Source organism: Oncorhynchus clarkii, chromosome 33 (assembly GCF_045791955.1).
Source record: "Oncorhynchus clarkii lewisi isolate Uvic-CL-2024 chromosome 33, UVic_Ocla_1.0, whole genome shotgun sequence".
Taxonomy (NCBI): Eukaryota; Metazoa; Chordata; class Actinopteri; order Salmoniformes; family Salmonidae; genus Oncorhynchus; species Oncorhynchus clarkii.
The window spans coordinates 5,928,458-5,955,705 of NC_092179.1; the positions used below are offsets into that span (position 1 = coordinate 5,928,458).

General features: G+C 43.0%; 1 protein-coding gene across 6 annotated transcripts in view; it reads left to right on the forward strand.

Moving 5' to 3' along the window:
• Window positions 1–23,985, forward strand: part of LOC139393314 (ubiquitin carboxyl-terminal hydrolase 15-like) — a 40,667-nt gene extending 16,682 nt beyond the window's left edge. For 4 of the 6 annotated variants that reach the window (XM_071141851.1, XM_071141850.1, XM_071141855.1 and 1 more), the window contains 16 exons: window positions 2,091–2,180; window positions 10,559–10,700; window positions 11,209–11,382; window positions 12,095–12,253; window positions 13,205–13,429; window positions 13,929–14,012; window positions 15,728–15,822; window positions 16,434–16,622; window positions 17,689–17,804; window positions 18,109–18,417; window positions 18,600–18,670; window positions 19,756–19,871; window positions 20,115–20,264; window positions 20,713–20,816; window positions 21,042–21,130; window positions 21,234–23,985. In XM_071141851.1, the coding sequence (XP_070997952.1) occupies window positions 2,091–2,180; window positions 10,559–10,700; window positions 11,209–11,382; window positions 12,095–12,253; window positions 13,205–13,429; window positions 13,929–14,012; window positions 15,728–15,822; window positions 16,434–16,622; window positions 17,689–17,804; window positions 18,109–18,417; window positions 18,600–18,670; window positions 19,756–19,871; window positions 20,115–20,264; window positions 20,713–20,816; window positions 21,042–21,130; window positions 21,234–21,479 (2,359 nt within the window). In that variant the 3' untranslated portion in view covers window positions 21,480–23,985. The remainder of the gene's footprint in view (window positions 1–2,090; window positions 2,181–10,558; window positions 10,701–11,208; window positions 11,383–12,094; window positions 12,254–13,204; window positions 13,430–13,928; window positions 14,013–15,727; window positions 15,823–16,433; window positions 16,623–17,688; window positions 17,805–18,108; window positions 18,418–18,599; window positions 18,671–19,755; window positions 19,872–20,114; window positions 20,265–20,712; window positions 20,817–21,041; window positions 21,131–21,233) is intronic. The other 2 variants (XM_071141853.1, XM_071141852.1) reach the window with 1 other exon arrangement.
• Window positions 23,986–27,248: the final 3,263 nt, after the last annotated feature.

The window sequence follows — 27,248 nt, forward strand, 5'->3', positions numbered from 1 at the left end:
TTAAACAACACAATGTAACTCCAAGTCAATCACACTTCTGTGAAATCAAACTGTCCACTTAGGAAGCAACACTGATTGACAATACATTTCACATGCTGTTATACAAATGGAATAGACAACAGGTGGAAATTATAGGCAAATAGCAAGACACCCCCAATAAAGGAGTTGTTCTGCAGGTGGAGACCACAGACCACTTCTCAGTTCCTATGCTTCCTGGCTGATGTTTTGGTCACTTTTGAATGCTGGTGGTGCTTTCACTCTAGTGGTAGCATGAGACGGAGTCTACAACCCACACAAGTGGCTCAGGTAGTGCAGCTCATCCAGGATGACACATCAATGCGAGCTGTGGCAAGAAGGTTTGCTGTGTCCAGTACATCAGGAGACCATAGGAGGGCAACAACCCAGCAGCAGGACTGCTACCTCCGCCTTTGTGCAAGGAGGAGCAGGAGGAGCACTGCCAGAGCCCTGCAAAATGACCTCCAGCAGGCCACAAATGTGCATGTGTCTGCTCAAACGGTCAGAAACAGACTCCATGAGGGTGGTATGAGGGCCCGACGTCCACACCGTGCAGGACGTTTGGCATTTGCCAGAGAACACCAAGATTGGCAAATTCGCCACTGGCGCCCTGTGCTCTTCACAGATGAAAGCAGGTTCACACTGAGCACATGTAACAGACGTGACCGAGTCTGGAGACGCCGTGGAGAACGTTCTGCTGTCTGCAACATCCTCCAGCATGACCGGTTTGGCGGTGGGTCAGTCATGGTGTGTGGTGGCATTTCTTTGGGGGGCTGCACAGCCCTCCATTTGCTCGCTAGAGGTAGCCTGACTGCCATTAGGTACCGAGATGAGATCCTCAGACCCCTTGTGAGACCATATGCTGGTGCGGTTGGCCCTGGGTTCCTCCTAATGCAAGACAATGCTAGACCTCATGTGGCTGGAGTGTGTCAGCAGTTCCTGCAAGAGGAAGGCATTGATGCTATGGACTGGCACGCCCGTTCCCCAGACCTGAATCCAATTGAGCACATCTGGGACATCATGTCTCGCTCCATCCACCAACGCCACGTTGCACCACAGACTGTCCAGGAGTTGGCGGATGCTTTAGTCCCGGTCTGGGAGGAGATCCCTCAGGAGACCATCCGCCACCTCATCAGGAGCATGCCCAGGCGTTGTAGGGAGGTCATACAGGCACGTGGAGGCCACACACACTACTGAGCCTCATTTTGACTTGTTTTAAGAACATTACATCAAAGTTGGATCAGCCTGTAGTGTGGTTTTCCACTAACTTTGAGTGACTCCAAATCCAGACCTCCATGGGTTGATACATTTGATTTCCATTGATAATTTTTGTGATTTTGTCAGCACATTCAACTATGTAAGCAAAGAAGTATTTAATAAGAATATTTAATTCATTCAGATCTAGGATGTGTTATTTTAGTGTTCCCTTTATCTTTTGAGCAGTGTACATGGTTTGGCATGGAGCTGAGAGACAATCAATGGGCATGTGCTTTGAATGCCCGGTTTTTGAAGTTTTCGATCTCCCTGACTCTAGCTTTCTTTGTTAGTTCTCAAAGTTGGTATTATTAAATCATAGTTCAATATCTTTTATGCATGATTTTTATCTGGGTTTGGTAATTTAAGTTGACAACTTTTTCCATTCCTAAAATTACCGCTTGGATGGCCCGCCTAACAATTTCCTATATAGAGCAAACCCTGTGATCAGCTCCAATTACTATAATTTCCTCAATTTTAAAGGGATAGTTGGAGATTTTGGCAATGAAGCCCTTTATCTACTTACCCAGAATTTGACTTCCAGTCATTGGGCTAACGCTAGTTAGCATTAGCTCGTGAAACTACCTTTAACTAACTTCATAGTGGACGCGGGGACGCATTGTATCCACGATGATATTCTGTTGCAGCTTGTGATATTGATAGAAATGGCAGACGTCCTGCAGTACCTGGACCCGAGTTTGAAAACCCCTGGTTTAACCTATTTCCATACTTTTTGAATGAACCCTCCATCTCTCAAAATCCTCTTCTTTGAGAGCCTTTATCCTTTCTCTCTAACTCATGATTTTCTTTATCTTTTGAAGGTCATCTGGTACTTCCAATCTTTCTGCTTTGCCAAAGATCTCCCCTTCATCTCTCACAAACAATCATAACAGCAGCTTCAACAGCAGGAAGTAAGGACTATTGAGCATAGAGAGGGTTGTCTAATTGACTGACTGGGCTGGGGCACATAGAGCCATAGAGAGACACTACGGAATTCAGCAAACTCTGAAGATGTCGAGTTTTGAACATCAGCGATCTTGGTGCCAAAGGTTCTATCTAGGCAAAGAGTACAAATTTGAATGTTATTGATTTAATGGAATGTTTGGTGCCAATATGAAGGATAGTTTGTGGACTCCGTACATCTATGGCTCTGGGTTAAGGCTTGAGGTGGTTATGTGGGGATTTGCAGTTGCCTGCTTGGTTTATGGTTTTTATCTGTTTTCACAGCAGTGTATTCTATCATGGGTCTAAAAAGCTTCTGCGTAGTAAACTGTATTTGAATGTCATCTCAGATTAAGTCATTATCTATTGACAGAATTATGGCTTAATTGACATTTCAATCTTAACTAACTTGATTGAAGAAGAGTAATTTTGTGTGGGTGCTTCGAGTGAGAATCAATAGCTCGTGTGAGCCTCATGCAACCCAGAAACTCTGAGACCTTGGTTGGACACCACTGCTGTGGGTGTGGATTGTGTTGTCACTGTCCAGTAGTTGAACAATAGCCTAATAGTAAGAGTTTTATTTTCCACTGTAGTTGTGAACCATTGCATGCTGGAATGGGTGTAATATCAGTGTCACTCAATCACTGAAGGCTTGTGTGTGGAAATAGGCTATGTGCATTTTTATTTTACCCGTCATCTGAGAAATACGGGCACACTACTGAGAAATGTATGTATGTAGCACACTTACGGTTCGAGCACATTACTGTTTTCACCATTGCACACTAATGGTAGATTTATTTCCATATTGTGTTCTTGTTTCTGTGGACTCCATGGTGGCGATGTGGGAATAGGATTTCCCTGCAGATCCCCTTCCTGTCAACCCACTCCTCACTGTACAGCGCCAGCTTGGTCCGCTCTGGGATTGAATAATGGATAGGGTGCTATTTTAATCTGGGATGTTTCAAACCAGGATTAAGTATGCTAGGATGCGTCTTTTGTCTTTGACTGTTTGATTGTGGATAGGGTGGGACAAGATGCATATGTTCTGAGCCACTGTCCCTAGACTCCCTGTGTACAGTGTGAGTCCTTTCGTTCGCATTTTCTATGCATTCGCTCTTCTTCCTCTCTCTCTGAGCTTATTGTGCTGCATGTTCTGCAGTCCCTGTGTGACCTTCAGAATGCATTTCATCTGCACTCTCCCCCTTTCCACCTCCTCGCTCTCGCTCGCTCTCTCTCGCTCTCTGTGTGTGTTGCGACACAGATGCCTACTTAATTATTCTCCTCACATCCTCTTCCAGCTATGCTCTCTACTCAGGCTACAGTAGATTCTTAAGGAGACCCAGTTATATGAATACCTAATTGCATATTAAAGAAGCTAGCTAGCTACTAGAGAAAGTACCTGTATTTGGCCACAATGCATTCTTCAGCCTCAGCAGGAATTCTCTGCTGTCAGGCCCCCTCTGTCACCCCCCCCCCCCCCCTGCTATTTACCCTCCCTTTTCTTGAGCTCTCTCATCCCTCTATCTTGATAGGAACATCCCCTTTCTTTCCTTTACCCATCTTTCTCTCTCCTGTACCCCTTCTCTTTCACCCTACATCTCTCCTTCTCCTGTACCACTCTGTACTCCACCTCTATCTTGTCTCCCCTCTCCCTTTACCACTCTCGCCCCCCCCCCCTCGCTCTCTTTCTCCATCTATGTACCTCTACTTCCTGAAGCGGATTCTTGACCATCGTTGTAGCTTAGCTAGCTGCTGCTATAAATAGGCTATCCTTTGGTAGCAGCAAGGCAGAGCACACGTCAGGGCAGGGGCATGCTAGAGGGCAGGGCAGGGATTGACACCGTCACATAGCAGGGCTCGGAGAGGGAGTGAGAAGAGGCACTGCAAAACTTGAACACTGACGGAGGAGGTGGGAGTTTTTTTTTCGTTAGCTGTGTTTGACTGTGTTGTGCTCGGGACGGGCCTCGCTTTACTGTGCCTCTCTGCTGCGTGTCTGAACTGAACTGGGATTTAGCTCTGAGACCAAGGCCTGGGCAAGGAGTGAGCTGAGCTACAACTGGACTTTGGGATCGGATTAGGACTGGATCGAACTAAGCCCCGGACTAGGCCCGCGTTATGGAGATGGATTTTGTGAGGCCGGTGTCGGATGGTTAAAGCGTTTGAGATGAGATGCTCCTGTGCTGCTGGTGGTGCCTGAGGACAGAGCTGAGGACAGAGCTGAGGACAGAGCTGAGGACAGAGCTGAGGACAGAGCTGAGGACAGAGCTGAGGACAGAGCTGAGGACAGAGCTGAGGACAGAGCTGAGGACGAACGCCTTGACAGATTTAGACAGGAGCAGGGTCGTGGTGGAGAGAGTGCTGAGCTGTGAACAGGCTGCTAATGCTAACGCTTCTACTGCTGGGGCCGGTGGTGGTATTACTGGTGGTGCTGCTACACCACCCCTTGATCAATGGGACGCAGCGTCGCCCCACTCCCAGAGGTCTGACTGTTATTGCTGTTGCAAGGCCTTTTGCTGTACCTCAAGGCTTTAGGGTTGAGGCTATATGCAAAGTGTGTTGTCTTTAAGATGTGATGACTGTGTCCTCAGGTTTAGAGTAATTATTGGGCGCTAGGGTTGGGCGACAACAACCTTTGTCCTATCATGATTATCCATAAAACATTGATATATGAATCTATCGCCCGCATTAGCCACACCCCCAAAAAGTAAAATAAACAAATAAATAAGCATTTTTAAACATCCGCTAAAACAAAAGTTGGGTGGTGGCACGAAATCGAATGAAACTATGGATTTTGACGAAAGATGTTGAAAGCCTGGGCAGAGGCTAAGTTCAGGCAATGGCAAATCTTTGGGGAGCAGTGACTGTCTGATGAACGAGCTCTCTTACCGTAGTGAGCTAGGTTACAGGCCAAATCAAACTACTTCCTAAGCGCTTACTGCTTCACTGTTTAGTGAACACGCTAAATTCCGGAAAACAGTTAATTCACTGAAGCCAGGTAATTCTGCTACTTCCCTGCCTAAACTTTTTCAGTAATAATGTAGGAAACTGCTAAGATTTATGATGCTTTTAATCAGCATTTTATCTCTCCTGGTTTCTTATTTAAAGAAATGGTCATCATACTGGTTTTGGCCAGTCAGTTGACTGTTTGTCCCCACGTACAGCCTCCAGTTGCCTCGCTGGATAATCAGTCAACCTCACGTGACTTGGGAAATGTTAGTCTCGGTTTTTCTTTTTGGTAACTCAGAGAAACAGCAATTATTGCCCATTTATTAGCTATTGACACTAAGAAGTCATTAGAGGCTGACATTTTGGACCCATCTTTGCTTCAGCATGCAGCGCCTCTCATTGCTGGCACAGTAACACACACTTTTTTAAATTTAACTTTAGTATCAGGAAATATTCCAAGTGTGGAAAGCAGCTTTGGTGCTATCACTCCGTAAGGGTGGGGATAGTAGTGATCTCGATAATTATCAACCCATTTCCAGGATCCCCTGTCTTGCGAAAAAAACTAGAATCATTGGACCACAAACAGCTACATTATTTTCTATCTGTAAATGGTGTACTTAATGTTAATCAATACGGATTCAGAACTAAACATAGCACCACTACGGCTACCATGCTTATTGTAAATTATATTGCAAATGCCTTAAAGTATTGTGCTGCCTTGTCTGTTGAATAAGCTGTCCTCGATAGGGTTGGGAACTGATGCTTGCCAATGGTTTCATAATTATCACAATGACAAGGTATATGGGATCAAATCTGAGTTCCTTGACTTGCATAAATATTATTTTTTTAGTCTACTGTATATAAATAAATATATATATTAGTAATTATGCAGATGATAGTGTTGATCAGCTTTGATAGAAGTCCGTCTGCAATATTAATGTAATTGTTTGCCTAATTCCCAATACCCCATATTTTATTATATTATATTTTCCTTATGGTTCCCTAACCATACCACTCCTCCCCTAATTGGAGTAAACTAATGGAAAATACTTAGACTTCTACTTCCCATACATACATACATACATACATACATACATACATACATACATACATACATACAGTTAATTCAGAAAGTAATTGGTGCCCTTGATTTTCACCATTTTATTGTAAAATGTATTTAAACATTTTTTAATCGCTTCAATCTTCACACAATAACCCATAATGACAAAGCGAAAACAGGTTTTTAGAAATGTTGGCAAATGTATAAAAAATAAAGATACCTTATGTAAATAAGTACTCAGACTCTTTGCTAAGAGACTTAATTGAGCTCAGGTGCATCCTGTTTCCATTGATCATCTTTGAGATGTTTCTACAACTTGATTGGAGTCCACCTGTGGTAAATTCAATTGATTGGACATGATTTGGAAAGGCACACACCTGTCTATATAAGGTCCCACAGTTGACTGCATGTCAGGGCAAAAACCAAGCCCTGAGGTCGAAGGAATTGTCCGCAGAGCTCAGGGACAGGATTGTGTCGATTTACAGATCTGGGGAAGGGTACCAAAACACACAGTGGCTTCCATCATTCTTAAATGGAAGAGGTTTGGAACCACCAGAACTCTTCCTAGAGCTGGCTGCCTGGCCAAATTGAGCAATCGGGATCGAGGGAAAGATCCAGGCTGTATCACAACCGTCTGTGATTGCCATAGGGCGGCTCACAATTGGCCCAGCGTCGTCCGGGTTTGGCCGGTGTAGGCCGTAACTTACAATTACGGCCCACACCGGATAAACCTGTAAGTAATAATTTGTTCAGCTGACTTGTCTAATTAAATAAAGGTTACATTTATAAAAGTAACAGAGCAAAGTACAGAGATCCTGTACAGCTAAGACAACGCAGGAGTGGCTTTGGGACAAGTCTCTGAATGTCCTTGAGTGGCCCAGCCAGAACTTGGACTTGAAACAAAATATTTGTGTAGCTACGCTCCCCATCCAACCTGAAAGTGCTTGAGAGGATCTACAGAGAGGATCTGCAGAGAAGAATAGGAGAAACTCCCCAAAAACAGGTGTGCCAAGCTTGTAGCTTCATACCCAGGAAGACTTGAGGCTGTAATTGCTGCCAAAGGTGCTACAATAAAGTACTTAGTAAAGGGTCTGAATACTTATGTAAATGTGATATTTCAGTTTTTTCCTGTTTTGATACATTCGCAAAAATGTTTTTTTTTGGTGTGGACTTTGTCATTATGGGGTGTTGTGCTTTGATGATGGGGGGGAAACTATTTTAATCCATTTTAGAATAAGGCTGTAACAATGTGGATAAAATCAAGGCCTGAATACTTACCAAATGCAGTTAATAATTTTTATGTCCACTGTACATTTTACTTCAGTTATCCCTCTTTTCCTTATAGTCCCACCCTCCAGCTACCCTCGACCTTTCAATCTATCTCTTACCCATCCAGTTTTGATTTCTACCTGCCATATATTTTTCAACTGTGCTGCTACCACCTGGGTACTCTACCATGCACCTTAGAGGTTGCTGTCCTATGTGCTGTACATAGTCGTGGAACACTGGTCACTTAATAATGTTTACATACTGTTTTACCTACTTCATATGTACACTACATGACCAAAGGTTTGTGGACACCTTGTGGAACGTCTCATTGCAAAATCATGGGCATTAAAATGGGGTTGGTTCCCCCTTTGCTGCTATAACAGCCTCCACTCTTCTGGGAATGCGTTCCACTAGATGTTGGAACATTGCTGTAGAGACTTGCTCCATTCAGCCACCAGTATTACTGAGGTCGGGCACTGTTTGGTGATTATGATGAAGGTGCTACATTGAAAGTCACTGAGCTCTTCAGTAAGGCCATTCTACTGCCAATGTTTGTCTATGGAGATTGCATGGCGGTGTGCTCAATTGTATACACCTGTCAGCAACGGGTGTGGCTGAAATAGTCATTTGAAGGGTTGTCCACATACTTTTGTGTTTATAGTGTATGTACTTTATTCTAGTTGATCCCTATACTCTAACTATTGCTGTACATGTACTATTCAGATATACTACATTTTCTATCCTTAAAATGTCAAAACATCCCATGTATGTATGAGCACACAGCCATGCAATCTCCATAGAGAAACACTGGCAGTAGAATTGCCTTACTGAAGAGCTCCTTGACTTGCAATGTGGCACTGTCATGGATGTCACCTTTCCAAGAAGTCAGTTTGTCTAATGTCTACCCTGCAAGAGCTGCCCCGGTCAACTGTAAGTGCTGACATTGTGAAGTGGAAACGTCTAGGAGCAAAAGCGTCTCAGCCGCTCAGAACGGGACCGCCGAAGAACGTAAACATCGTCTGTCCTCGGCTGCAACACTCACTACCGAGTTCTAAACTGCCTCTGGAAGCAATGTCAGCACAATAACTGTTCGTCGGGAGCTTCATGAAATGGCCGAGCAGCCCCGCACACAAGCCTAAGATCACCATGCGCAATGCCAAGCGTTGGCTGGAGTGGTGTAAAGCTCTCCGCCATTGGAATCTGGAGCAGTGGAAACACGTTCTCTGGAGTGATGAATCACGCTAAAATATCTGGCAGTCCGGCGGACGAATCTGGGTTTGGCGATAGCATTGTCTTTATGCACTATACATTGGGCAGGCCTGCATAGTGCAAACTGTAAAGTTTGGTGGAGAAGGAAAAATTGTCAGGGGCTGTTTTTCATGGTTCAAGCTAGGTCCCTTAGTTCCAATTAAGGGATATCTTATTGCTACAGCATACAATGATGTACTAGATGATGTGCTTCCAACTTTGTGGCAACAGTTTTCGGGAAGGCCCTTTTCTGTCAGCATGACAATGCCCCGTTCATAAAGCGAGGTCCATACAGAAATGGTTTGTTGAGATCGGTGTGGAAGAACTTGACTGGCCTGCACAGAGCCCTGTCCTCAATCCCACTGAACACCTTTGGGATTAATTGGAACGCCTACTTCGAGCCAGGCCTAATCGCCAGACATTACTGCCCAACCTCACTAATGCTCTGTGGGCTGAATGGAAGCAAGTCCCCGCAGCAATGTTTCAACATCTAGTGGTAAGCCTTCCCAGAAGAGTGGAGGCTGTTATAGCAGCAAAGGGTGGACCAACTCCAGATTAATGCCCAAGATTTTGGAATTAGATGTATGATGAGTAGGTGTCCCCCCACACACACCACACACACCACACACTGAACAAAAAATGTAAACATGTAAAGTGTTTGTCCCATGTTTTGTGAGCTGAAATAATGTCCCCGAAATCTTTCATACGTACATAAATCTTATTTTAAAATTTTGTGCACAAATTGTCTACATCCCTGTTTATTGAGCATTTCTCCTTTGACAAGATAATCCATCCACCTGACAGGTGTGGCGTATCAAGAAGCTAATTAAACGGCATGATCATTACACAGGTGCACCTTGTGCTGGGGGCATAAAAAGGCCACTTTAAAATATGCAGTTGTCTCAACACAATGCCACATGTCTAAAGTTTTGAAGGAGTGTGTGTTTGGCATGCTAACAGCAGGAATGTCCACCAGAACTGTTCCCAGAGAATTGAGTGTTCATTTCTATACCATAAGCCACCTCCCAACGTCGTTGGAGAATTTGGCATAACATCCAACCGGCCTCACAACAGCAGACCATGTGTAACGACGCCAGACCAGGACCTCCACATCCAGCTTCTTCACCTGCAGGATCGTCTGAGGAGGGGTGGGGGAGTTCTTGGGTGTATTTCTGTCTGTAATAAAGACCTTTTTGTGGGGAAGAACTCATTCTGATTGGCTGGGCTTGGCTCCCCAGTTGACAGCCCTGCCCAGTCGTGAAATCCATAGATTACGACTTAATTTATGTTGCATGTTTTATTTTTTATTTTCATCTATCACATCACAAACTTGTCACCATCTGTTGGCTGTCAATAATTGTCGATAGACAATGCTATCATATCACCCGACCCTACTGGGAGCTGTGCTATATACTGTAGCTGTTTTCATTTTTTTTTATGTTGGTTTCAGCTTTTTGTTTTTTATTGTACAATTGTGTTTTCTTACTTTGTACCTTTCTCCCCACACTGAATGAGAATTTAGAAAGACCTTATGGGAAGAAATTGTGTTTGGGGGGTTTGAATTGAAATGTTTAAGGTTTGTGTGTGGGCACTAGCCTTTATTTATTAACGATCCCCATTACTCTTTCTGGGGTCCAAACAAGATTAAGGCAATTACTTAACAAAAATAAATTGAACGGTACGTCATTCAAACAGCACATTATTACACCACTACTTTATGCCTGCATTTGTTTGGTAACATCCAGTAATTTTATCCAGCCATATGAAATAGGCTAAGTCCATGTTCTCTATATATTCCTGACTGATGTTATGTAACCTCTTCAGTGTGAAAAACTCCAGCTACAGCCTTCCGTCCTACCACCCTTATAACAGCTATGATTGCTCCGAGGGCAGGCAGAGTGAGCGGGCTGGCCTGTGTGGTCTTTCCAACCTGGGAAACACCTGCTTCATGAACTCTGCACTGCAGGTACCATACCCTAACCCCTCAACTTGCCCAATAATGTTTGTGCCATGTGTTGTGCTGCTATCATGTTGTGTTGTCATGTGTTGCTGCCATGCTATGCTGTTGTCTTAGGTCTCTCTTTATGTAGTGTTGTGGTGTCTCTCTTGTCGTGATCTGTATTTGGTCCCTTTTATCGCAGCCCCTTGCCCCTGCAGGAGGTCTTTTACCTTTTGGTTGGCCAACATTGTAAATAAGAATGAGTTTTTTTACTGACTTGACTGGTTAAATAACGGTTAAATAAAAATATACATAAAACTGTTAACTCTGAACTCTGGTGTGTATGCATTGGTTTTAATTGTATCATGGCAGGAACAGCTGCGGGTATTGATTGACCTTTGGCATTGAAATATACTGGTGGTTTAGGTGATTCCTTTGACTGTTGGATTTTCTCATTATTCCCTGTCTCTTGCATATTTTACTGCTTCTTTTCCCACCTTTAATTGTTTTTTATATATTTTATATTTTTCTGCAGTGTTTAAGTAATGTACCTCCTCTCACCGAGTATTTCCTGAAAGACAAGTACAACGATGAGTTGAACGAGGACAACCCTCTGGGAATGAAAGGGGAGATCGCCAAGGCCTACGCTGAGATCACCAAGCAGTCGTGGTCTGGGAAGTACAGCTACGTCACACCACGGCCTTTCAAGGTAATTTTCGGCACCAGGGTTGTTGTCGAGTCCATTTCCATTTCAGAAGGTACACTGAAATTCCAATTATCTTCAATGCTTTTTAATTGGGAAAATGTGTAATTGGAATTTGGTTTACATTCTGAATTGACTGGAATTTAAATGGAATTGACTCCAACCCTGTACTGTACCCATACCAACTTCTGAAATTCACATGGTCTGAAAGTTGTTCCCTCACTTCTGCCTTGATTCTGGATTGAAATGCAGCTATGATGTGCCCAATCCCAAATTGACCCTTAGACCCACAAGCCACAACAACCGAGTCTCTTGAGCAGTGATGTAGTGGTAGAAAGAATGGGTGAGTAGACACTGATTTCCGTTCGTGGTGAATAAAGTAACGCTCTCTATACTTTCAATCTGGTTTTCCGCAATGGGTGGGTAAACATTCACGCAAAATAGAAAAGGTGCGTAAGCGGTGTTTATGTGCGTTCACCATCGATTACACCACTGCTCTAGAGTAGATCAGAAAGGATCACACATATAAGAAATATGGCAATATTCCTACTTTGCTAACTGACAGGCTACAGGTTGGTGGAATCTGTGCTATTTTGGTTGCTTCCACCAATTCAATCTACACAAGATCCCTAGGGGTGAGGTGTCAATTTGGAATTTCCTATAGATCTGTTGCTGAACCTGTGTGTGTGTGTGTGTCTATGTCCTCCCCTCCCTCCAGACCCAGGTGGGTCGCTTCGCCCCCCAGTTCTCAGGCTACCAGCAGCAGGACTCTCATGAGCTGCTGGCCTTCCTGTTGGATGGTCTACACGAGGACCTGAACCGCATCAGGAAGAAACCCTACATCCTGCTCAAAGATGCTGAGGGCAGGCCTGACAAGGTCTGTTACTGCTAGCTTGCTGTCACTCTTTATTTTATTAGTTTAGTTTCATTCGCTTTACAATTTGTCAGGGACCATGCACAACAAATACATTGCATCATAGCTACAGTACACAGCTGGGCAAATTGTTCTCTGTGGTCCCAGGTAGTCTTGCTCTCTCTGGCACTCAACACTCATTCAGTTGTTTTTGTGCGTTGATTGTTTAAATGGAAATCTTTATCTTTAAAGCCACAATCTTGAGTTTGGTGTTTCAGCCCAATGAGGCATTTATATTCAAGAATCAATGGGTATATCATTAATTTTAATGACCAATTGAATGGCAGGAAATATGCCAGATCTTGCGCCAAGTCTTATAACCTCATTATCGACTCTGTAGCCAATGTGTTTCTGAAGGAGAACCAGTCGCAGTGGGAACAAACAGTGTTCACACCTCCAGTCACTCCACTGTGTCATTTTAGTCTGTTGAAAGGGTGTCTCATAGCCTTGAGACATGGCTGTAACAACCATTATTATAGTTTATAGTCTGTCTCGGCTATGTTTCTGATGGCATTGCTTTTCTTCCCTTCTGTAAGACTGTAGGCATGTATCTAGAGTAAAACAATTAATAAAAACAGTGTACCACTCCATAGTGTTCTCTTGGCTTATGTCAAAATGGTATCTCAGCCATATCCCTCCCCTCTGTGTGACGACTGTAGGTGTTTGCCAAGGAGTTTTGGGAATAGTTGTACCACCACACACTCCATGTGACCCTTCACCGCATATCTAAATAGTTTGAGTCTTTCCCTTCCCCTCTGTGTAACGGTATGTCGTGGCTGAGGAGAAAAGCAAAACCAGTAGTGGGAATAAACGCTATCATAGTACTATACCTCCTCCAGACACTCCATTGTTGCTATTTCACCCTTTGTCAAAAATGGTTCCTCACTATCTTCCCTCCCCTCTGTGTGTCTGTAGGTGGTGGCCGAGGAGGCGTGGGAAAACCACATCAAGAGGAACGACTCCATCATCGTGGACATCTTCCACGGCCTCTTCAAGTCCACCCTGGTGTGCCCTGTCTGCGCCAAGGTCTCCGTCACCTTTGACCCCTTCTGCTACCTGACGCTGCCGCTGCCCATGAAAAAGGAGCGCACTCTGGAGGTCTACCTGGTCAGGCTGGACCCCCTGGCCAGACCCACACAGGTAACTACAGTATCTGGGTTGTATTCATTAGTGCACACTGTAGCAAAAGCTTTTACAACTGAAAACAAAAACAAATGTTTCTTATTGGATAGCACCTCCCCGTTTTGGCCTGCTTGCTTCTGTTTTGTACCTAGTGAAAATGACTAATGTCAGTCTGGAACCCCTGACCAAACCCACACAGGTACAGAGCTGTTACCGCCTACCTAGAAATTAGTCATCCTTCACATATTGTGGTCACCCACAATATTCTCTGCTTTTTAATGGATATCCTCTGAAGTGGATTTGAGTATTTGTAATCAGCTTATGCTCTGAATAGGGACAGATGGAAACTGGAGGGAGGTCCTTTTTATCAATACATTTTGAAGGCTTGGTGTATATTTAATGAATCTGCAGCTATTCATTCTTCATGGGGTTTGGGAAATTCTGCTCTTGCGGATTAAGTTATGAGTTAATCTTAGGACCCCGGCTTAATGGCCATTTGTCTTTCTCTGTGTTTCAGTATAAACTGACTGTGCCCAAGGTGGGCTACATATCAGACCTCTGTACTTCGCTCTCCACTCTATCTGGTGTCCCTGCTGAGAAGGTAAGATACACACACACACAAACGTCTGTCCTGCCTGCTCTTAACTAAATCAGTTCTCCCTCAAAAAATTGTTTTTTAACCTCAAGGGGTTTTATACCTGGTTAAATAGAGGCTACATTAAAATGTACGCTCTGGAATGGTGTACAGTGCATTCGGGAAGTATTCAGACCCCTTCAAGTTTTCCAGATTTAATTACATTACAGCCTTATTCTAAAATTGATCAAATTATTTTTTTCCTCATCAATCTACACACAATACCCCATAATGACAGTGAACACAGTTTTGGGGAAATTTCAGCAAATTTATTACAAATAAAAAACAGACATCTTATTTGAATAAGAATTCAGACCCTTTGCTATGAGACTCGAAATTGAACTGATTCAATTTATCAACCTTATGATGTTTCTACAACTTGATTGGAGTCCACCTGTGGTAAATGCAATTGATTGAACATGATTTGGAAAGGCCCCACAGTTGACAGTGCATGTCAGAGCCAAAACCAAGCCATGAGGTCGAAGGAATTGTCCGTACAGGATTGTCGGCACAGATCTGGTAGATGGTACCAAAACATTTCTGCAGCATTGAATGTCCCCAAGAACACAGTGGCCTCCATCATTCTTAAATGGAGGAAGTTTGGGACCACCAAGAGTCTTCCTAGAGCTGGCCGCCATGCCAAACTGAGCAATCGGGAGAGAAGGTCCTTGGAAGTGACCAAAAACCTGATGGTCACTCTGGCAGAGCTCCAGAGTGCCTCTGTGGAGATGGGAGAACCTTCCAGAAGGACAACCATCTCTGCAGCACGCCGCCAATCAGGCCTTTATGGTAGAGTGAACAGACGGGAGCCAATCCTCAGTAAAAGGTACATGACAGCCCGCCTGGAGTTTGCCAAAAGGCGCCTAAAGGACTTTCAGACCATGACAAACCAGATTCTCTGGTCTGATGAAACCAAGATTGAACTATTTAGCCTGTATGCCAAGCGTCACGTCTGGAGGAAACCTGGCACCATCCCTATGGTGAAGCATGGTGGTGGCAGCATCATGCTGTGGGGATGTTTTTCAGCTGCAGGGACTGGGAGACTAGTCAGGAACGAGGCTATGTACAGAGAGATCCTTGATGAAAACCTGCTCCAGAGCGCTCAGGATCTCAGACTGGGGCAAAGGTTCACCTTCCAACAGGACAACGACCTAAGCACACAGCCAAGACAACACATGAGTGGCTTCGGGACAAGTCTCAATGTCCTTGAGTGGCCCAGCGAGAGCCCAGACTTGAACCCGATCAAACATCTCTGGAGAGACCTGAAAATAGCTGTGCAGCGACGCTCCCCATCCGACCTGACAGAGCTTGAGAGGATCTGCAGAGAAGAATTGGAGAAACTCCCCAAAAACAAGTGTGCCAAGCTTGTAGCATCATACCCAAGAACACTCAAGGCTGTAATCGCTGCCAAAGGTGCTTCAACAAAGTACTGAGTAAAGGGTCTGAAAACTTATCTAAATGTAATATTTAAATGGTTTATTTATACATTTGCAAAAATCTAAATCTGTTTTTGCTTTGTCATTATTGGGTATTGTGTGTAGATTGATGAGCAAAAAAAGCTATTTAATCAATTTTAGAATAAGACTGTAACGTAACAAAATGTGGAAAAAGTCAAGGGGTCTGAATACTTTCCGATTGCACTATGTGTACTTAAGATGTTTTTATTTTCTTTCCAAATTCAGATGATTGTAACAGATATCTACAACCACCGGTTCCATCGTATCTTTGCCACCAATGAGAACCTCAGCAGCATCATGGAGAGGGACGACATCTATGTGTGAGTGTCAGATACAGACTTTTCTGATGAAGGCAGCTGGATGAAGCACTGTCTACTCTCCCTCAAGTGTTAGATCTGGGTCATATTCATTAGGCACCAAACAGAAGGGCATGGACTGAAACCAGAAGGGACTACCTGAACCTGTCCAATAGGAAACACTGTTTTCCCATGCAAAACGTTTTGCTACGTTATGCCCGAATGAATACGACCCTTAACTTACCAAAGATGCAAACATCTGCAACACATTCACCCTACCCTATAGTTCTGTAGTTTTGAGGTGGCAGTGCATTTGATCTTAGTAACTAACTTAACGTAGCATCCATCTGAGCGGGGTTTCTTTCCTTCTTGTCCAGACGAGAAAGAAAAAAATCTGCACAGGTTCTCTTGTGCACCGTTCAACCAATCCAGTAAATATGGAGGAGGAGTTAAGATGGAGTGTCGCCTTGTTAACATCCAAAAACGGTAGTCACGTCACAGGCTCTTTCCATTTCCCCAGAAAACCGGATGCATCTGGTTATTTCCAAGCCCGCAGAGGGTGGCTCTTAACTGACTTGCCATAGTAAATAAAGATTCAATTAATGGGGGGAAAAATAACTCTCCTTGTTGTACAGCTTTGAGGTGGCAGTGAACCGGCTGGAGGACACAGACCATGTGGTGATCCCAGTCCACCTTAGAGAAAAGTACAAGCAGTCAGGGTACAACCACACCTCCACTCCTCTGTTTGGCCAGCCCTTCCTCATCACTGTCCCCAGAACACTCAGCGAGGACAAGCTCTACAACATGCTGCTGCTACACCTCTGGTGGGTCACACGCACACACACGTGTTCTACAACAGTATTCAGACCTTTACTCAGTACTTTGTTGAAACACCTTTAGCAGCGATTACAGCCTCTGGTCTTCTTGGGTATGACGGTACAAGCTTGGCACACCTGTATTTGGGGCGTTTCTCCGATTCTTCTCTACCAATCCTCTCAAACAGGGAGCGTCGCTACGCGGCTATTTTCAGGTCTCTCCAGAGATGTTCGATCAGGTTCAAGTCCGGTCTCTGGCTGGGCCACTCAAAGACATTCAGAGACTTGTCCCGAAACCACTACTGCGTTGTCTTGGCTGTGTGCTTAGTCATTGTCCTGTTGGAAGGTGATCCTTCACCCTAGTCTGAGGTACTGAGTGCTCTGGAGTAGGCTTTCATCAAGTACTTTGCTCTTTTCATCATCTTTCCCTCGATCCTGACGCTCCCCGTCCAAACTGACAGAGCTTGAGAGGATCTGCAGAGAATAATGGGAGAAACTCCCCAAATGCAGGTGCTAAAACAAAGTACTGAGTAAAGGGTTTGAATACTTATGTAAATGTGATATTTAAGTTTTTGCTTTGTCATTATGGGGTGTATTGTGTTGATTGAGGAAAAAAATACAATTTATTCTAAAAATCACATACATGCACTACAGCAAGCTTTACAACATGCTATTGCTACACCTCTGGTGGGTAGGTAACCATCTCAGAAACTGCCATTAACTACCCTTGTGCTCTGCGCTCTTTTTAATTACTTAGCCTAATTGTGACAAGATGTTGATGTAAAAATGAATATATTAATACATTTGATTGCTCTTTTCATTGTTTCTAATGAACCTTTTTACTTACTAGTGTAAACAAGGCTTTGACACAATGTCCCGATTTGTATGTTTTCTCATTAAATGTTTTCTCCTCCGGGGAGCACTGATGAACTGAGTACTAACAGCACTGAGGGTGGATGTTTCTTTCTTCGGGGGGAGCATATAAATGATGTTGAGCTGTTAGATGTTGTTGGACTATGTCTGTATGTTTTGAATGGGAACTGATTATATTAGTGTTTTGTGTTGTATGGTGCAGCCGGTTTGTGCGTTCTGTCGTTGAGGAGGAGGACACTGAGGAGACAACCCCTTCTTCTAAACAACATATTGTCAATGGCAATGCTACCAATGGGGTCCTGGAGGAGGGCTCTCCCAGTACGTAATATACACACGCTCAAACAGACACACTTACACATGCACTCACCTGGGACTTTTCCTGAACAATGTGTTTGTTTCATATGATTGTGTTCTGTGTTTCCCTTTGATGTATTTTGTAATTGATGTGTAAATAGATGTGTAAATAGAAATGTATAGTGTAATTGTTTTATTGATGTGTTCATGCAGGGCTCGCCTGCGAAAGAGACTATGGTCTCAGCATTAAATAAAGGTTAAATAAAAAATGTCACCCCTGTCGATAAAGCTATTCCAAAATCTGATCAGCTGATCCACTCCATTCCAGGCGAGATGGAGACTGATGAGCAGGATGGAGACGACGAATCCAGTCAGGACCAGGAGCTGCCCTCTGAGAATGACAACAGCCAATCAGAGGACTCTGTGGGTGGTGGGGACAACGAGCTGGAGAATGGGGTTGGTCCAGGGGGAGAGAACTCGGGGACCAAAGGTCACCAGAACCAAACGTCTATGACGATGGGGGAGAAGAAGAGATTGTTTACATTCCAGTTTAACAACATGGGCAAGACTGACTTCAGCTTAATCAAGGAGGAACCGCGGCACATCCGGTTCGACGAGGGACACCTCAGACTCAGTGGTAAGATTGAAAACCCTCCAATAAAGATAATAACATGGTAACATTCTAGTAACATTATACTTATTGTAAGCACAAAGCAGTGCCTCTACTAGTTCTTAATGCCCAATCCACCTTTCTTGTTCTGTTATATTCTCACCTTTACAATGAGTCTTTAAGGGTATATTGCTCTCTCTCTGTAACAGACCAGTCCTATCTCTCTTTGGACTGGGAACCAGAGGTCAAGAAAAAACACTTTGATGAGGGTATCACGGAGGTAAGGCTTTCTACTCTCCTCTAACACTAGAAACCATTTTACTTACACTACCCTCTGTATTTATTTGGACAGTGAAGATAAAATGTGAAAATATGGCCTTATACTCCAGCATTTTCTTATTTGAGATAAAATGTTTCATACAAGGGGTGACAGTACAGAATGTCACCTTTTTTTATTTGAGTGTATATTCATACATATGTTTTACCATTTAGAAAGGAAGTCACTGTGTATCTAGTCCCCCCATTGGAATACTTTTTTCCCATAAGTATTTGGACAAATTAACTTATAGTGTATTAAAGTAGTCAGAAGTTTAATATTTGGTCCCATATTCCTAGACTACATCAAGCTTGTGACTCTTCAAACTTGTTGGATGCATTTGCAGTTTGTTTTGGTTGTGTTTTGCAGTAGGAGCTGAATGGTGAATAATGTATTATCATTTTGGAGTCACTTTTATTGTAAATAAGAATAAATGTTTCTGAACACTTCTACATTTACATTTTTATTTTATTTTAATTTAACCTTGATTTAACTAGGCAAGTCAGTTAAGAGCAAATTCTTATTTACAATGACGGCCTGCGGGGATGGGGGCTGTATTTTTATTTTTAAAAGACATGAATGTGAATGGTACCATGATTATGGATAATCATGAATATTGATACGTAAGAAAGTTACAGAGCCACAAAGATCATTATCCCCCCCAAATATTAACCACCCCTGTTATTGGTAATGGTGAGAGGTTAGCGGGGGGGGGGGGGGTCGCCTGATATGAAACATTTGATCTAAAATAAAAAATGCTGGAGTATAGAGCCAAATTTACAAATGTTTGCGTCTCTGTCTAAATAAATACAGAGGGGTGTACAGTATATCAATTCACGTCAGACTGTGTCTGTCCTTATGCATTCAAACTGAAACAGTGTTTCCCAAACCTTGTGTGCTAGTTTGTAGATCAAATAGTTAGAATGGCTGGAGGTATTTGAGGAGAGGCTTGGAAAACACTGTTGTAGAATGAATGTCTCTCTTTAAGCCTTGGATGGTAATAATACTGTACTAAATAAGTAATAACAAATCTCACTGCCTGTGAACAGGACTTTGAGAAGCATGAGAGCATGGAGTATAAGCCTCAGAAGAAAGCCTTCTTCAAACTGAAAGACTGCATCGAGCTGTTCACCACCAAAGAGAAGCTCGGAGCCGAGGACCCATGGTGAGACTTAACTTCATATTGTCAAGGCTAATAAAGAAAATAATGAACTTTTAAAAGAATAGTTCTCTCAAAATAAATATTAACATGTTTTAACATGATATTAATCTCCATTAACCCAGAACTAAAATCTTCTGTAATTTGGGCTGATGCGTAATTTATCCTGGCTGTCTCAGGTACTAAGAAAGTATATGCTTTTAAAAAAAATTGTCACATAAAATATAATAATTAATTAATCTATCCCAGGTACTGTCCAAATTGCAAGGAGCACCAGCAGGCCACTAAGAAGCTAGACCTGTGGTCTCTGCCTCCAGTCCTGGTGGTCCATCTGAAACGCTTCTCCTACAGCAGATATATGAGGGACAAGCTGGATTCACTAGTCGACTTCCCACTCAGGTACAGTTTTGACCAGACGGACGTACTTTTCTGTCAAAGTTTATGAACAAGTATAATTGTGTAAATTAAAAACATTCAGCTGTTTCCCTGTGGCTTATAGGGATGCTTCTGGATTTTGATCTACTTCCCCAGTGTCCGATGAACTTGTGGATACAATTTTTATGTCTCTGCGAGCAGTTTGAAGGAAGTTGCTGACCTGCATGCCCATACACTTCGTCATTGTGCTGACCCTAGTTAGCATTGGCTCACAAAACTACCTCTAACTTCCTTCATACAGGACACAGACATAAAAAATGCTATCCACAAGTTCATCCGACTCTGGGGAACTAGTTAAAGGTTAAAGGGCCTCATTGCCTAAATCACTTATACAAATGTTAAATATCTCTTGGAAGAGAAAACAAGGAATTCTCCCCCTCATGAATGGTTCTTTGTGTGATTCTTTCTCTAGTGACATGGAAATGTCAGAGTTCCTGATCGACCCTAATGCTGGTCCCTGTCGCTACGATCTCATTGCGGTCTCCAATCACTATGGAGGCATGGGAGGAGGACACTGTAAGTCTGAATTTAAGTATTTTTATTTGACAATTTAGTCATAAACACTAGAAGCGTAATGTGAATTTGAACGTAACGTGTATTCAAAATTGTAAATTCAGACATTGCTAGCCATGGTCTTATCCGAGTTGATTCAAACAAGGAAGTTGAATCAACAGTCTTAATTCCATGCTTGCTTTTAGCAGACAAATGCTCATCTTCTCATCTTATCTTTGGGACACTTAGATACTGCTTATGCGAAGAACAAGGATGATGACAAGTGGTACAACTTTGACGACAGCAGTGTCTCTCCAGCCAACGAAGATCAGATAGTGGTGAGTTCCATAGTCTTCTAACATCTTGTCAGATACACAGCACTGCCCAGTGTGAATTGAATGTGCACTTCATATATATATATATATGTGTGTGTGTGTTCAGTCCAAAGCAGCGTACGTGCTGTTCTACCAGCGCCAGGACACAGTGAAGGGAACAGGCTACTTTAATCTGGACCGAGAGGAGGAGGAGGAGGAGGAGGAGGAGAGAGAGGAGGATGGAGAGGAGGTGGAGGAGAACAGAGAAGGGAAGGAGGAGAGGAAGAGCGTCGCCTCATCCCAGGGAGCCTCTGCTTCAGTTCAGAGCGACGAAGAGGATGTCAACGACAATGTCACCATGAAAACCAAATGAGCTGGAGAAACGGAGACAGAGCGAGAGACAATAATATCCATCCTAAGCCATATCGACAGACACAGAGCAGTGTGCCAGGCCTGAGGCTGATCTCTGACACCATCCAGGCCTACAATGAGTGGGCTACCAGGGGAAACTAACCACTGAGAAGTTTGTTAGTGCTGGAACACCGAAGCAACATTACTAAAGAAATCAGGGCCTATAGTTGTCTGTGGTCCGTCCGACCGGTCTTATTCGGGTCGCAGTGATTCTCCTCCATGTCCATTCTACATGAATCATTCACTCTGGAGGAAAAAGATGTCAAGCTCTGTTCTGATTCTGAACAAGGACATCATACTGAAATCGAATGGATCCATTAGAAGTGTTAGGAAGGCCAGAGTTCAGTTCATCATAGTATCAAACACAGAATGTCACAGTGCAGTGGTGTCACTGCTTTGGCGCTTCGAACCGATACTCCCTCTCTCCCACCCACCTGCTTTAATTTTGTTATGTTTTTATATTTCTGAGAGAGCAATGCATTGGCATACCATTATTTTTAAGCTAGGCCTTGTAAATATTTTTTTTGAATGAACACTGAATTATTATTATTATTAAGTTTTCATGATGCGCTGAAGCCTTTTTGGGGATTCGTCCTTACACTTTTATTTTGTTGCACAGTCACCTGCACTCCCTTTTTTTTTATAATGAATTGTATATTAGTGCCACATACTGCAATTGTTTTACAAATTACTCTGAGCCAAGGTCTTCTCAGTTAAAACGCTTTGAACGCTGCCTTTAAACACTGTGGTCAACAGAACACGCATCCACACATAGTGACTGCTCTGTGTAGATTAAGAGTGCTGATCTAGGATCATTTTCAACCTTTATGATCATAATGAATAAGGTTATATGGACAGGGGGGACCTGATCCTAGATCAGCCCTCCTACTCTGCTTTGTGTATGTGAGGAGGAAGAAGAAGAGCAAAATACATTTCATAATGTAAAACAGCCAAACTAGTCATGTGGTGAACTTCCATTTTAGACACACAACTAATGTACACAATATGAGCCTTGTGATTAAGTTCTGTTATTTTTTTTTCTTCTGCTGGTCACTACAGTAAGTATCCTCCAAGCCGCATGAAGCCAAGGTCAAGGTCCAGAAACAACCCTTAAACCCCTAGACACTTTTGTAGATCTGAAATTATCAGATGGGGGTGAGAAATGGGGCGAAAAATTCACCTTACCTGTCACATGACAAGTTGGCTACCATATTGCTTACATCCAATTCTTTCAGATCTTCATAAGTGATTAGGAGACGTGTTTGCTTAGGAGGTAAGGGCTTTTCTGGGACGGACCCACCTCTTAGGCTTTATGTTGCGTTACTAGCTTTACACGGCTTATTGAGCCTCTCCTCCACTACCTGCTCCTTCTAGAGGCTTTTTGAGATGATGAATATTGGTGATACATTAGATTTCTGTCTCTTGGTTGGATCACCTCAGCCTTAACTCTTAATCTCAGATTGTAGCCTTTAGCACATTATTACGTCACGTTGTCTGTGCATGGCCCCGAAACACAAACGCACGCGCACCTACACTTAAACAGGACACCGATACGAGCTGAAACTCATTCCTACACTCACAGGAACACTTATGTACACACCCTCACACCCTATCTTTGCTGTCCCCAATAGAAACATCCATGAATAGCGACCGCTGCTACCGGAAATCAACCAATTAAAAATATTTTTAAAAATCAAACACGAGAGCCGGAATGTATGCTGAATGACTGACTTGAACTGATCCACTTGTAATGCCAGTTTTTTTTTTTTTTTTTGTGCCTCTTCTTGTCTTGCTTTGGTTAAATGTGAGGGGGGAACTAGTAGGGGGTTCATTACCTTTGATAGAAATACCTGGGTACTGCTGTATGTGTCCTCTCTTCCAAGGGAAAATAATGCTTCATTGTGGTTGGTGTGTGGAGTAGGGTCTTTCTCTCTAGAGAGTGGGAGGGATGGGTGAATTACTGATCAGCATGAGTGGGTGAGATGTGGTGATTGCATATAGCATATATAGTACTGTACATAAGAGTTCACTCTGTGAGTGCACATTTGATAACATTTATTTATTTATATGGAAGCATTTAAAAAATAATAAAAAATATATTTAAAGACCTTGGCAAGATCGAAGATGTAATGGGGATTTGGGTTCATAGACCACAAATTCAGGGTTTTGTCTGAAATGGCGCCCTATACTGCATAGAGCTCTCGTCAAAAGTAGTGCCCTATATAGGGAATAGGGTGCCATTTGGGAGAGACAGAATTCTTACCTGTGCTTTTCTCTTCTGGGGGATTGGATCTTTTTGACAGGATGTGCTATTGTTCAGATTTTTTTTGTAAAGGTGAATATATTCAGGCATCCTTTGCATGACATGGGGGTTTCCAGGTTTGGCTGCGCTTGAGTTCACTTGGGTTTACATTTGAAATGTGCATGTATATTTACACACAAACTTCAATAAAGTTGTGTAAAGCCTAGAACTCTTTTTTTCTCTGTAAACTATTCGGAATGTCCAACCTTAAGGTTGTGTAGGCTATATATTTAACTTGATTGATAATGACTCGGATTGGGTGTTCGTGCCCTCGGGAGGTAAATGTATAACACAGGAGCATTCCTGGCTCAACCAAGAAATTGGAAATAGAGGCCCTCTTGTGGTTGAAGCTGGACCATAACTGGCTATTATGGCCTATTCATACTATACTAAAACATATTTTGTCCGAGGTTCTGAGGTGTTGAAGCTCAGCACAAACATAGATGACCATTTTGTCTGACTGACTTGCTTATCCTTTAGAGACTTCTTCAGAATTGGTCTGGTGCATTTTAGAATTTCACCCCAAATCGCAATGGCCAACATTTTGCGCATGAATTGAAATACTACCTTTCCTAATACCCAATACGAATGGTGCTGTTCTTTACGCCCAGTCTGAAGTTTCCCGCGAATTGTATCCACAGTTGATCGCATACTACTCATTCCCTTTCCACACGGATCGCGGAAAGGAGCTGGAGAACACTGACAGTATGCGGCAACTTGCGCAAGACCGAGCTGCAACTTGCGCAAGACCGAGCTGCGCGCGCGTGTTAATTTTTCTTAAAAGCTCGACTGCACAGATAATTGTTCTGCCTTTATTTTGGGGAAATGGCTGTCTGCTACTTGCGCCGACTATACGGTGTGCGCATAACACAATATTGCGTTGCTGGGCTGGATCAACCAATCACAATTATAAGGTTGTGTGTATGCCATTTAACTGTTCGTAATTATTGGATTGTGATACAGCTTTGTCGTAAAGTATTAGGCTATAGTGGTATTCAATATTCTCCCTGTATTAATTCCTACGGTCTGTAAAATGTCACAGCTTTCATTCGAGACCGCTGTGTAGCCTAGGTCTAAAACGAGAACTTGGCCGAGACATGATGCAATGTCCAGCCAAGTCATTTTAGGGGAAGGGCAGTGAAATCAGGAGACGGGGACTTGGGTGGGGTTTCAATTGCGTTTTATGCATGGGAAGTGTTTAACGATACAGATACTGTATATGACCGCGCCATCATGGAACAGTTCATTAATATGGTCATTCTGAACCGTTTGGACAGGAGGCAGACACACGGATGGCACCGCTGGTTCGTTCCTTTCCGCTGTGCTCCGGCTGAGGTAGTAGTTTGTGTTGTTGGTCGGGTTGTGACATGGCCTGCTGTGGAGATAACTGCGCAAACTACTGCCTTGCCGGCGCTGGTGATATGCACATCAAGAAACCTGGATTATTATTTTTCTAGAGCAAAAACATGTTTGGATAGACCGATCCAAATTACTTTTTTGGCATTCTGAGTAACTGGATTTGTGCTGTTGTAATTTAATTACCATTCAATTAGGCCTATGTGTGTCATTTTTTGGGCATATTAATGACAGAAGTGTTACACTATATATACAAAAGTAACTATCTATAGGCTATGTGGACACCCCTTCAAATTGTCTGTCCTCGGTTGCAACACTCATTACCGAGTTCCAAACTGCCTCTGGAAGCAATGTCAGCATAAGAACTGCTCATCGGGAGCTTCGTGAAATGGGTTTCCATGGCCGAGCAGCCGCACACAAACCTAAGATCACCATGCACAATGCCAAGTGTTGGCTGGAGTAGTGTAAAGCTCTCCGCCTTTGGACTATGGACCATCTGGCAGTCCGACAGACAAATCTGGCTATGGGGGATGCCAAGAGAATGCTACCTGCCCCAAATGCAAAGTGCCAATTGTAAAGTTTGGTTGAGGAATAATGGTCTGGGGCTGTTTTTCATGGTTCGGGCTAGGCCTCTTAGTTCCAGTGAAGGGAAATCTTAACGCTACAGCAACAATGACATTATAGACAATTCTGTGCTTCCAATTTTGTGGTAACAGTTTGGTGAAGGCTCTTTCCTGTTTCAGCATGACAATGCCCTTCCCAGAAGAGTGGAGTCTGTTATAGCAGCAGAGGGGAGACCAACTCCATATTAATGGCCATGATTTTGGAATGAGATGTTTGACGAGCAGGAGTCCACATACCTCTGGTCATGTAGTTGTCATTATCACCACCAGCTTGAGCACTTGTTTTTTTTGTTCCATTCTATATAAAGTAAAAATATTAACTTGCAGTTTCTCATTCACCCAGGGGCTCTTAGTTGTTAATGAAATAGCAATAATACTACTACTAGCCCTACTACATATCTATTAACTTTTTTTATACAGATTACAGAGTCAATCCTGCCAGTGCATAGCATGGTCTCCGAGTAGGCATAACATAGCAAATGTAAATCTGGGACACTCAAAATAGTATGATATGTAACCATGCCAAATGACTGATGCTTATAAGGCAAAAATGGGGGGGGGGGGGGGGGGGGGGGGAACAGGTAAGACACACACACACACTTCAAGGTGCACAGTGTTTTCATATTCCAATTAGAGTAAGTAGGGGTCTCCAGTCTGTCTTGAAAAAAACAAATTGGATGCATCTAAATGCATTTAAAGTAATACATATAACGAAGAAAACAAACTTTCTGTTTTAGGTGATATACCCGACATAAAATAATTTTCACCGTTTTGCTGCAGCAATCACTTGCAAAATTATTCATCCTCCTTGGTGTTTTTCTTATTTTGTTGTATTTCAACCTGTAATTTAAATTGATTTTTATTTGGATTTCATGTAATGGGCATACACAAAATAGACAAAACATTTTCAAAAAATTCTTTAAAAATAATGGAAAAGTGGTGTGTTGTATATGTATTCACCCCCTTAGATTTCAGACAGGTGGACTTTATTTAACTAATTATGTGACTTCTGAATGTAATTGCTTGCAACAGATCCTATTTAGGGGATTCAAAGTGTCACATGATCTCAGTATATATACACCTGTTCTGAAAGGCCCCAGAGTCTGCATCACCACTAAGCAAGCAGCACCATGAAGACCAAGGAGCTCTCCAAACAGGTCAGGACAAAGTTGTGGAGAAGTACAGATCAGGGTTGGGTTATAAAAGAAGTATCCAAAACTTTGAACATTCCACGGAGCACCATTAAATCCATTATTAAAAAAATGGAAAGATTATGGCACCACAACAAACCTGCCAAGAGAGGGCTGCCCAACAAAACTCACAGACCAGGCAAGGAGGGCATTAATCAGAGTGGCAACAAAGAGACCCTGAAGGCGCTGCAAAACAGATATTGGAGTATCTGTCCATAGGACCACTAAGCTGTACACGCCACAGAGCTGGGCTTTACGGA